The sequence below is a fragment of the Montipora capricornis genome, chromosome 6, assembly GCF_036669925.1.
Source record: "Montipora capricornis isolate CH-2021 chromosome 6, ASM3666992v2, whole genome shotgun sequence".
Taxonomy (NCBI): Eukaryota; Metazoa; Cnidaria; class Anthozoa; order Scleractinia; family Acroporidae; genus Montipora; species Montipora capricornis.
Window position 1 is genome coordinate 11494865 of NC_090888.1, and position 12500 is coordinate 11507364.

The 12500-nt window shown below is 40.6% G+C and overlaps 1 protein-coding gene across 1 annotated transcript; it reads left to right on the forward strand.

Annotated features, from left to right (window-relative positions):
• Positions 1-1081: 1081 nt before the first annotated feature.
• Positions 1082-5545, forward strand: LOC138050893 (uncharacterized). Its single transcript, XM_068897150.1, has 4 exons — positions 1082-1246; positions 3066-3130; positions 4715-5056; positions 5118-5545. The coding sequence occupies exons 1-4, from the start codon at positions 1095-1097 to the stop codon at positions 5522-5524; spliced, it is 966 nt and encodes a 321-aa protein (XP_068753251.1). The 5' UTR covers positions 1082-1094; the 3' UTR covers positions 5525-5545.
• The last annotated feature ends 6955 nt before the right edge of the window (positions 5546-12500 follow it).

The window sequence follows — 12500 nt, forward strand, 5'->3', positions numbered from 1 at the left end:
ACGAGCGCGCAAAATTGGAGCGTGTTAGTTGTATAAAGTAAACAAAACAAAACAGCAGTAGACTAGCAACCTTTGTGGCATGATTATGGTGCTGCAGCAAGAATCCCCCTACGAGAAGGGGTTTCTCTCCACTAACTGAAATAATAATCTCTAGTAAAGTGGGTAGGTGTGGGGAAAATACTGTGTGTGTGGATGCTGAGTTGGGGGAAAATTATAACCAAAAATTAGTCTGTGAAATGAGGAAGAGAAATTCACAAAGCAAACTCTCAACCTCACAGTGGAGTTAGGAAACAAAACAAACTCTGTGTGAAAACAAAAACTTTAATTTCAGAAACAGCCAGATAGTACATGTATAAGAAACTAAATCAAGAGGGATAAACAAATATTTGAACATGAAAATTATTCGTTCTTAAAAAATAAGAATAAGAAATAAGAAACAATCCCTACACAAACCCTTCGTTCTTAAAAAACAGGAAAGGGCAGTTCCAAAACCCAAAGAAATCCCATGCAAAATGAAACACAGGTGTATTAAATGAGGCAAATCTAAACAACTCAAAGGGAAAGAAAAGCTGACTGCGACACCATTAGGCTCGTAAATGGCTGCGAATCTTCAGGGGTAGAGCGCAACCGAGCAAGGGGGTTTCTAGTCCAGCGCTGGACCTCTACCCGACCCCCTTGTGCCGAGTCAAGAAAGGAAAAAGAAAGGAACAAACGGAAAACCAGGAGAAAACAACACCAAAACCAAGTACAGACTAACACGATCAAAACTGCAAAACCAATCAAGCAAAACTGGGACTGATAACATTAACCAAGGACACACTTACCAGATGTATAATATGATTACTGAAACAAAATTATAGTTCAAAATAAAGAAACATGGATACCTGGTTACTTACATGGAAGAAAAAGCTGGCACAAATTAAACGGCGTCAAGAGCGCGCAAAATTGGGGCGTGAACTTGAGCTATAATCGCTTCTAAAACAATTATTCTAGCGGGCCTAGAAATTGTTTCGCGCAATATGTTGCCCAACAATGCTACTCATTTATTGCTAATTTAATAATGCAGCGTCTTCAAGGAAAATCTCTTTGTGGTAATGCTTCAAAGTTTGCGGAGAGATTCCTCGCTTGGTGTATTTTTTAAATATTTGATGGCATCGTGTTACGAGGAATGTTGCTACCTGTGGTGCCTACATAGTATCTTTTGTTGGAGAAGATGTTTTCACCGCGACGAATTTCTTTTGCAAAAGTGAGTTGAACTTTTGTATAGCGATACCGCACTGAGATGAACATTGGGCAGAAGAAAATAAGTTTCCGTCTTGATTATATCTTTGGAGAGAGAGACTGAAGGGAATATAATTGAATTTTGGTCCTTATTTATTATATATATATATTCCAACAGAGTGTAATTGCTGATATTGGATTTTCGAATAAAAATAGGGTTTGCTAAGTTTATATTTTAGATCACAAACGGATTGAATTGATAGTTTAAGTTAATAATGTGACGTGTGACGACGACAGCTACGATAACGTTATCTAAAAATATTATTTCCAATTATTGAGATAATTAAGCGAGTACTCGAAGTCGCTCGGCGTGGAAAGTGTGTATCAGTATTCCAGGAATAAACTTGGTACGAAGGGAAAGCATGTTTGGAAGGAAAAATGAAAATTTATCGTCAGGTGCTCGCGGCAGTTCACATAACATATCATGTCGTTGTCAAGGCGAAAACGGTTAAGAAGTGTACCAAGATGTAAAACGCACGTGCTTGGCGTGCAATGCCTCTGTTTTTGCTCAGTTTTTAAAACGGACATAAATTTCCTTAAAACGTCCAAATTGTAAAATATTTAAGTATTCTGTGCCATGCTGTCATTGTATTTACAACATTGTATTTACAAGATACGAAGGGTCTTTGCCGAGTTGTAATAATTACAATGACAGCATTTAAAAAAGATGTATGATTTGCGAGAGGAAAAATATTTTTGATAGAATTTGACGTAGCATAGTCGCCAAATTTTAAACAAAATAGACATTTTTGTGCTGAAAATTGCATTATTTTGTCTCAACTGAACGCTTTGATTTGATTAAAGGCTATGACACGCAGGACTTTCAATAATCATTTTTTTACAACAGGAAAGTAAATCAGTTGCATCAAATATTAAGCCATCATTACTTTTGTCAAAGAATGAAGTATTAGTTTGAAGTAAACTTAAGTACATGTTAATCCTGATATCTGCTAACTACATAGTCCTATATTGTGTTCACACCAACTAAGTTGGTTTACTGTACCTCGTTACCCAAACCACGCGGAGTTTTTTAAACCTTGACCACTCGACAATTGACTTGAGTGGTTTGCCTTCGGTTTTATTCAGACCGTCGAACACAAATCTAGAGTACTATGTTTATGCCAATTAAAGCGAAATATTCCATCTTGCCACCAACAAAGGAAGTGCTTAAACCGCGTTCACACCAACTAAAAGACATTTGAACGTGATTTACGTAATCATACATTAGCCTTCTGGGGCCGGGTTCCTGAAAGGTGTCATAACTCTATTCTATGCAGGGATAAATGAGCCTTATTCCAGGCACATTTATCCCTGGAAAAGAGTTATTACACCTTTAAGGAACCGGCCCGTGGTTTCTATATGAGCTTGCTCGCCACTGACTAAATTTCCTTGAAGAAGTATCGTAATATTGTTATTGATAAATATTGAGAATTGTGGCAAAAATACGGCTGAACTGAACTGAAATGGTGGCGACGTTCTTACCAAACAAAATTAAAATCTCATTTGACCAACTTTTTCAAAGTCGTAACAGCATATGCTGAATCCCGGGAGATTCTCTTACGAGCTCTTTCTTCTTCTATGTTGAAACACAAACTTTCAACTATCTCGCGACGTACTTGCAGTCAAACTGTGGTTCAATTATATTTAGAATCGCGCTCAATTCAAAAGATCTAAACTCTCTTTGAGTAAGCCTCCGCTTTACAACAAGTTAACGTAGTTTTTTTGGAACTCGAAGAGGGTATTACTAAACAAGAACGTTGTAATGTTACATAATTTATTTTCAGTTTCTATGAAGAAATTAGCCCTGAAGAGTGGAAAGAACTTGATCAAGAAGCCTGCAAGATTAGAGGTAACTTATAAAGACCACAATGACCACAAGCTGTAAGTGCAATAAAAGAGACAAGAGGTATTCTTGTGATTGTTACTTATAGTGCTTCGTCTTGTCAACACTCTCAAAGATGTAGTCGGGTTCAACAACAGAACCGTGAAATATGTTAAGAGCCGCTGTTCCACTGGCCAAGAGAACCGGTGAGGGTAAAACTGCACCTAATTAATGAATGAAGATAAACAAAATACGACTTAGTATTTATACACGTAGCATCTATCGTTTATCTTTGCCATCCTTTTAGAACAAATTATATGCTTCTAACCTATACTAGTATTTTAGACTCCGAGCTTCAAAAAGGAATGCAAGAAGCTATTAAACCACAATAGGGCCGTTTATACGAGAGAAAATGAGCCGCGGCTTACTCTGGCTGCGGCTTACATACGACGCAAACACCCCGTATAAATAGTACAAAATCTACGTTCACGGCTTTCTCAAGCCGCGGCTTATCCTGGCCTGGCAGTTTATACTCGTATAAATAGTTCCTTTCGTGTATTATGCAGGCCACGACCAGAGTAAGCTTATTTTCTCTCGTATAAACGGCCCTAATGTTCTCTTGAGTACGCGATAGAAAAAAGATGTTAAAAGCAAATTCGTAAAAACACTCCACGATACTCACGCCAAAAGATTTAAGATTTAAGATTTAAGTAATTCCTTTGAAAATGACCAACAATCCAGATTTTTGTCAAACTTGGCGCAATTGATATTCATACACAGGACATTGAAAAATGCAATAAAAAGATGGGGTCCCCGCACTTGTTTTCGCGCTGTATGACCTTTATTCTAATTGCTTTTTACCGAATTACGGGAGAAGCGTTCGAAACTTGATCAACCGGAAAAATTGTTGTTATATAGCAAAAGCTACTGAATATTACTGAAAACTTGAGCCTACTTGTTTTTCTGGGCTGTAATCTTTTAGTAAAGTGATTTCAAATTCATCAATCTTGCAAATAAATGTAAGCAAATCGGACCACTACAGTCGTCACCTTGCAGTCAGTGTCTGGCGCCATTGAAATGCAGTTTCACATCATTTATATGTAAATACTATAATTTCTACTATCCAACTCTTTTTCTCCTTAAAATATGTTTTCCGTATACCTATTACGTGTAAAAAAACCATTAAAATGAGGGGGGGAAGGGGGTCATCTTGCTCGTTTCTTCACAACACGACGACAAATGGACGGCAAATGGGAGATTTCGGCTTCAAAATGATCACTTTCCGCAAAAGGACTGGGGCGAGTTTCAAATCAACAACTTCTTAACCTAGAATTATCATGATTGCGCTTAAAAGCTTTTTGAACACCAAAAGCGGCCTTTGTTGCTCTCTTCAAATGCATGGCCGGCGAGAAAGGCCGCCATGCAATGTTATGCGCAGTATGAGATGCGCGGTTCAAAACAAGGGAATCACCTTAATCAGATAGTACATTGCACCGTTCAAAGCAATACTTTGATCGCAAAGAAGAAAAGATTGACAATTTTACTTCTTTCGTGTGTTTTGTATCGAATAACTTACAGAGCTCGGTAACTGTGTTTTATTTTACGTTGTAGGAAAAGCATCAGCTAACATTGCTTTGACGACGACAAATATCGTGTCGCCACCCTTACAATGCCACGCGGCAACAAAGAAACCAGAAAATACTGAACGATGCTTCTCATTGGCAGATTATTCAGCGAGTGATTTCATCAAGATCGATGAAGATTCTCGTGAATCGAACTCCACAAAGACGCGATTGAAAAGCGAAAAGTTTCGCTCATATACAGAGCCGGATTTTATTTCTGAAATGTGGCAAACACGAAGAGGAGCGACGGCCAAGCTCAAGTCTCTTGGAGAAAATTTTCAAAGCAGGAAGTATGCACGTTTTGCAAATAAAGAAGCCGAAGATCAGGGGACTATACCAAAACAAGACAAATAAACCAGCAAATTCGTCCAAAATGCATTCTTTCCATGGAGGAATGGAGTTTGGGTATGAGAGCACAGCGGAAACAAAATCCAACCCCAGAGTGAAGATGCGAACAAAAATTCTTACGGGACGAAGTCAAAGACCGAAGCGAGGAATGGATGAGGAAAACACTTCTGAGAGCCAAGAAACTTCTTCGATGTTCAACGAAGCTTGGATCTCTTTCGCTGCGCACGTAAGAAGGCAAGGTCCCGGATTCTCTGCCAGCTGTACCCAGACACTCCGGACGTGCAATTTTACTTCGGTTAAGGAATTTTATGAAAGCGAGGTTCAAAGTAATGTGACGTTTAATCCACTTTTCGAGGACGATGACAGCGATGACGACAAACGACGGCGGCACACGAGACATCGATTGCATACGATCGATGAAGAGTCGGAGGCGTACGATTCCGGATCGTGATTACATCAGGGACGGCTTAAGTGTAAGTTGATTTTACACGAAGACGGCGAAGACGGGAAGACCAAGTAGTCCGGCTTTTTTGGCGCCACCCGCGCCTTCCTTCCACAAACGTGTAAACGACGAAAACACAATTTTGTTTCCTTGCGTAAAATTCAACCTGATATTTAAGTCATGGTTCTTTCTAAACAATTTTCTTTAAAAAAATTGGGGAACTTTTTTAAAAGACAGCATGGCGTAAATAAAATATCACAGGAAGAGGTACATATTTTCTTGGAAGGAAATACGTTTAGAAATCGCGGCGGAATTTTGGAGTCCGTGGCTGACTTAAGTTAGGGATCTTTGAAAGTTTGAAGCCCGCCGCACACGGTGAGGAAAGACTGAGCTCAGGAAACCGCCTCGCGAGGCAGTTTGCTTAGCTTTTTCCTCACATTGTGCGGCGCACTTAAGCAACGACGACAGCTACGGCTAAAACAACGCCACAAAACAAAAATATTATTGGGTTAAAAAGGAAAAAATCTTTGCGCTGCAAAGGAGGCACGCATTTCAGGGAACGTCTTTGCCATACTCCACAAAACAACAACGTGAAATCAGGGAGCTTAAGCACACGCGTTTTTGAAACCGGGACGGCAACCGGAAGAGAAAATTTCGCGTGCCTGGACAGTGGTTTCTCCCACATTTTTATACCAATCATCTCTAATGGAGAAAAGATACTTAGCAATGTAAGTGTGGTTGTGTGAAGACAAGTTAAAAGGGAAAACAGCTCTTTTCTGCTCTAATCTTTATCCAGTTGCTCTTCACTAATATGATTTCCCGCCAGAAAAACGCGGGTTTCCAAATGCAAGGCTGCCACGCAATTTCCTCTTCCTTTTCTTCCTCGGCACATATTAAGAAGGAAAACATTATCTAAAAGCTAACCGTTGCAAATAAGTGTACGCGGGTTACCAAATGCAACGCTTCCACGCGATTTCCCGCCAAGGAAAATTGCCCGAGCACTCCCGTCCCCAGAGGCTGTCCTGCCTCCCCACCTCCAGCCCGACCGTCTGTGCGGGCGGACAGATGTACGTGACGTCATAACCAAAATTTCTCGGTTGGGTAGATTTTCCAAAAAAGCCTTACCCACGGTGCTTCGCTCGCCTGAGCTCTGCTATTAGGGAGCTTAAGCACGCGAGTTTTTGAAACGCGGACGGCAACCGGAAGTGAGCTGTTTTCCCTTTCAACTTGTCCTCACACCACCACAGTTCCATTGCTGAGTATTTTTTCTCCATTAGAGATGATTAGTATAAAAATCTGGGAGACACCACTGTCCTGGCACTCGAAATGTTCTCTTCCGGTTGCTGTCCGCGTCTCAAAAACGCGGGTGGGGAGCTTAAGCAGCGCGATGATGTTTCTTTTTTTAACAAAAAATATTATCTCTCTTTGACTTTGCCCCTGCCTCAGGCGTCGTGGTTTCGTAAACTACCTATTATGGCCCTGGCCAAACGAGACCGAGAGTTGATGAGAGTTGACGAGAGTGGAATTCGAAACTCTTGAGAGCTAATGAGTCGATGAGAGTGATCGAGAGTTGGCCAAATGAGAGCGAGAGTTGACGAGATTTGTCGAGAGTTTCACGCGCAAACGAAACCGAGAGGGCATGTAGTTCCCGGTGTTGTGGTCTGTCTTCTGTGTTGTATCATGGTTGGGAGGGTAAATGCTCGGAGATATTAGCTACACCAAGCTAGTCTAAAATCCGAGGGTAAATAAAGATATATGATATGATATGATATGAGAGCCTGGGAACCACCCTAGAAAACCATTTCTGACGTAAATATGGTGACGAGCTAGCCAGTATGTTCAGTTAGCCAGACCGGTAAAATTAACTTGTGTGCAAATGGAAAGCTTCTGCATGTTTATTTCTAATGCTTATGAGGAAGAAGGGGAAGAAGGGGATAGTTATATCCGAAACGAGAGATGCAAAGAAGGGGATAATAATCCGAAACGTGTCAAACGAGAGACCGGAAAAGCGTCTTTGCGAAAAGGGTTAGAGTGGAACCCCGCTTCGCAGTGGTGGGAGGTCCGATAGATAAACACGAAGCCACCTTGACTTGCATTGAGAATAATGATATCTTTAAGTCTGCTGTTAATAATTTTCTTATTGAGAATAGAGAATGCCTTTATTAATTTTTTTTTTACCTAAATTTACAGTAAACTAATCTTTGACAAGTGCAAGTGCGGTGACGGTGATCTAATCCGGAGATCATGGCTTCGATTCCCACCCAGGTCAGAGATTTTTCTCTAACCTTGGGTGTAGCATAAGAAGTACCTAATGCTGTGGATCAGCGAAGGTTATTCATCGATCACATGCACACAGTAGCGATGGCCTCACTTGAGTTGTTTCCATATAATCTTTGTCAATTTGAACGCATATTGTATCTACTTTTTAATGGATTGCTTAATACCAATTATTTATTATGATATACTGATGTGATGCTAATTTTCTGCTTGAGAAAACAGTCAATAAACTAGAAGTCTAGAGCAAGGAACATGCTATAGGCCATACAATACAAACCGTTCCACTTCAAGTATATGAATATGAAGCCACAATCGTGGATTCACACTCATCGATAGTTGGCTCCCTAACTTCAAAGTCTGCCTTTTATAAGTGTGTCTTTTACACCAAGTAATCTGTTCTTTACACTCCATCCACACAGTCCACCATCGTTAGTCCAATCCATGTTAACTAGCTTGGTACGTTTTCCACGATCAGCACCTTTCGGACCGTCGTTTCGTGCCGTTGTATGCTTGAAGAGGAAATAGAAGGCAGGTTAGTAATTGCTTAGAATGAAAACCGTTATTTATCAAAAGTCCTCCTGATTAGGGAGTCCCGAAATCGCAAGATATGTTTGCTCCAACAAAGCGATTTCCAAAACTTGTTTTTTGGAGCCGGTTCCAGTCCTTCCCATATTATTGCGCGCGCAGAAGTTTTTTAAAGCTTTTTGTTTGCAGCGCGGATTTTTCTGGCAGTGAGCGGTTTTACTTTGCTTGCAGTGTGCGAAGAAATTTTTGTTTGAAGTTTGTAAGGATACTTTGTTTGCCGTGTTCGAAGGTATTTTGTTTGCCGTGAGCAAAAGTTTTTTTGTTTCCAGTGTGCGAGGATTTTTTTTTTTTTTTTTTGGTGTGTGCGATGACATTTTTTTGAAGCGTGGTGATTTATTTTGTTCGCAGTGTGCCGGCTTTATATTGTTTTCAGAGTGGGATTGTATTTTATGTCAAGAGTTAGAATTCATTTTGTTCGCAGTGCTTTTAATTTTGTTAGATGAGAACCTCTTTGTAATATGTGGCTGAATTAATGGAGAAAGGTCTGTCCCTAATGAGCTACCGTACTGGCCCCGGCTTGCATGTGGGCTGAGTTTCAGTCGCATTTCAACGTGACTCGAGCGTTTTTCTCCGGGTATACCGGTTTTCCTACCTCACCAAATTCGACTCAAAGCTAATTAACAATCTGGCTGTGGTGCTGTGCCCCGACATCTAACATCGACTGTATAGAGGCAGGCAGAGGCGCCTTCGTATGCTTTCAGCCCGATATCGTGAGCTGTGCCCTTTTGCAATTCAGTCCCCAATACTGCAAGTAAACGGTGATTAGCACTGCCAATTATTATTATTATTATTATTATTATTATTATTATTATTATTATTATTATTATTATTATTATTATTAACATATATCAAATACAGGTGTTACAAATGAACCCACTGGGAACTCGGAAAAATCCGAGCCCCAGATGGGATTCGAACCTACGACCCTCCGTGATCTAGTACGGATGCTCTAACCACATTTCACCCTTGATCACCATAGAGTCTCCAGTAGCTCAGTGGTTAGAGCATCCGTACTAGGTCACGGAGGGTCGTGGGTTCGAATCCCATCTGGGGCTCGGATTTTCCGAGTTCCCAGTGGGTTCATTTGTAACACCTGTATTTGATATATATTATTATTATTATTATTATTATTATTAATGTGTCTAACTCTAGAAACTGAAAGGCTTCATTTCCATGCCAACAGTTTTTGTGTGAGTGTGCCCTATTCCAAACTGTTTCAAAATTTCAATTTGCATTCTGACACATTTCCTTGATAAAAACTGGTCTTTGAAAGTCTATACTCTCCCTAGTAAAATTTCTAATGGGCCTCCATGGGGGGTGGGGGTGTGGATACCTTTGACACTGTGCAGTGAAAGAATGGTTTGATATTTACTCGGCTTAGTATATGTAAAGAAATCTACCAGCCCTTTTAAGCCATTCCTTTCTGCATTAATCCACAATATTATTAAAAGTTGACCAAAGTTTTCAAATTGCTTTTTGGTAATGTTTTTCAAACGCCAGCACTTTTCGCATGCAATTTGTTCATCACACAAACAGTCAAAATTTACTTTTTGTGGTAACTAATACTTGATTGACGTAAAGATGCAGAGTCAGAGGTTAACGCTTGCTGTTTTATAGCACTTGGTTTGTTGCTTCAATTTACTGAAGGATAACTGAATCCTGCTATTCTTTCATTCAGCAGGTCAAGTGTAAAATACTTCTCCCCTGTAATGTACTTTTGCAGCAGCAGTTTTAGTTGAAGTGTCAAGACACCTTGACTGGTCATGCATCACATCTAGGTCAAGCCCATCCACTACTTCACTAAGGATGGGCTCCCTCTTCACCGGATAAGTGGAAGACAATGTTCGATCATTTTCTACCAGCCTGCAATGTCTTTTGTGACTGGCACCCTGCAGATCTGTAGTACTGTGTCCTCAACACTACGCTACAACGACGAACATGCTCAACCCAACACAGGTTTTTTTCGTTATTCCCTTTCCTATGATTGGTCAATTAATATTTATGTATAATAACCAAAACTAATCCCATCCTGACCCTATTTTTTCTCTAGGCTTAACTTAGGCTCCATCTGAGTGGGTATTCCACCTAGGTCAAATGAGGATCACTAATTTAACCGAGGCTAAAGCGGATTCAACCTAACCGTAACCCTAACCCTAACCCTAACCCTAACCCTAACCCTAACCCTAACCCTAACCCTAACCCTAACATCTGTTGCAAGGGAGCCTAGTAGGCTTAACCGCCGAGTTTGGGAGAAGGGTTGCGTCACATCTCAAAATCGGCTACGTGCTTGGGCCGAAATATCCAGAAAAATGTCCATATAAACCTTCTTGGTACTTTCTTTTCTAATTTTACCAAAATGTTCCTTTTTGTCCAAAACTTGAACCGGATTGTCTAGTGATCAGATTGGGCTGGTTTCGCTTCTGGGGTCTCCCCTGGGTGAGCTGACCGGCAGACTGGTAAGCCGACCTAGCCCAGTGTGCCACAATCTGCGCTAATTGGTCGAACAAACTAAACATAAGCTTAGTAGACCCTTCCACGGTTTTTGACCGCCATCTTGGCTGGGGGGCAAACACGGCTAGATTGACAGTAAATGTATGCGATTTTGGCCGATTTTGAACGGCTGAACCACCGCTGAAAAGAGACAGATTTCGAACTTTTGCCACTATTTTAAATAGTTTTATGGATATCATTCATTCGACAGAAAATAAGGCCATTAGGGAGGGTATGACGTCCGTAAATTCGAATAATAAATCTTCTCATGTTGCTTCTAATTTCGCGGCAATTTGGCATGATGATTTTAGAAGGGTTTGTACGCAATCTTAAAATTCTTTTATGGTCTTTGTAGCTTGAATCTGTTCTTTACATTTCATGAAAATAATCTGAGTATAAATGTCCTTTAAAAGACACTTTCACTGAGGAAATCGGTTTATTTTTAGCGGCGCTACAGCGGTTCATAGTCGGCCAAAATCCCATTATTTACTTTAAATTTAGCCGTGGTTTTGCACCCCAACCAAGATGGCGCCAAAATCCGTGGAACGGTCTATTCCTTGGCAAATGGGCCATGCATGTTAGTGGAGATCTTAGTATAGCGATGCAGGACTGCAGAAAGCCGACATTCTCCGGGTAATTGAATGGGCTATTTCCGAGTTGCCGTTTTGAAGTTGTCTCGGCCTCGAAGTGAGTCTTGGTGCTAAACTATTGTAAGAGAAATGAGTTTGATTTGCATAAGAATACGCAACTCATTTCCATTTGAATGATTGTGCACCAGGACTCGCTTTAACTCTCCAAAGTCAGTCACTTAATTTGCTTTTTGAAATCTTACAATTATGTATATGTATAATTAAAGGCCACTTTCAAGATAAGCGGATCGCACATTCACAAATAGTTTTTCGGGCGTACAATTCGAGAAACAGGAGAAAAACTAGTTCCGAAACTTTACGGGCCTTTTTCAGGTGCCACGATTTTATCTTAATTCCCAACGGTAAGTTCATTTAAGTAGTCAAACTTCGCAATCGTCATATTTTTATTTTAAAACCATGTGAAAAGATCCAAATCCTCTTTTCAAAACAAGCAGATCAACATAACTAAAAGGGTTTTTTTTGCGCCCCATAAGGTTGCAGGACTTTCAAGAAACGGATCCCAGACCAAAAAAGCTGGTTGTGAAAAAGCAGTAAGTTTTAAAGATCAAGTAAGAGTGAAATGGTTGCGAAGTTTGGTGGCTCAAAACCTCTTAGTGATAACACCAAAAAGTGCAAGGAGATGACTTTGCGTTTTCGTAGAGTCGTCGATCATCTCCCATTTGCCTTGGCCATAGACCTTAAGGCCCTTGAGTCAGTCGATGCTCATAAAGTATTGGGCGTTACAATTCAAAGGAATTGTGGCTAAAGCGTCAAAGAGCCTGCACATTCTTCATGTCCTCAAACGCGGCGGTGTACCACCTGCCGACCTACTTAAGGTTTATTTTGCGCTCATTAGGTCTGTCCTTGAATACTGATGCCCTGTGTGGCATAATGCCCTCAGATAGCATCGAGCGAGTGCAGAAACGGGCGCTGCGTATCATCTTTCCTGCACTGCACTACCAAGAGGCCTTAGCTACTACCGGGTGTGTATCACTTCACACAAG

Coding starts and splice junctions, on each gene's coding strand:
- LOC138050893 (XM_068897150.1), top strand. CDS start 1,095: ATGCTTCAAAGTTTGCGGAGAGATTCCTCGCTTGGTGTATTTTTTAAA. Junction 3,131..4,714: donor AGAAGCCTGCAAGATTAGAG/GTAACTTATAAA, acceptor TTTACGTTGTAG/GAAAAGCATCAGCTAACATT. Junction 5,057..5,117: donor AGAAGCCGAAGATCAGGGGA/CTATACCAAAAC, acceptor CTTTCCATGGAG/GAATGGAGTTTGGGTATGAG.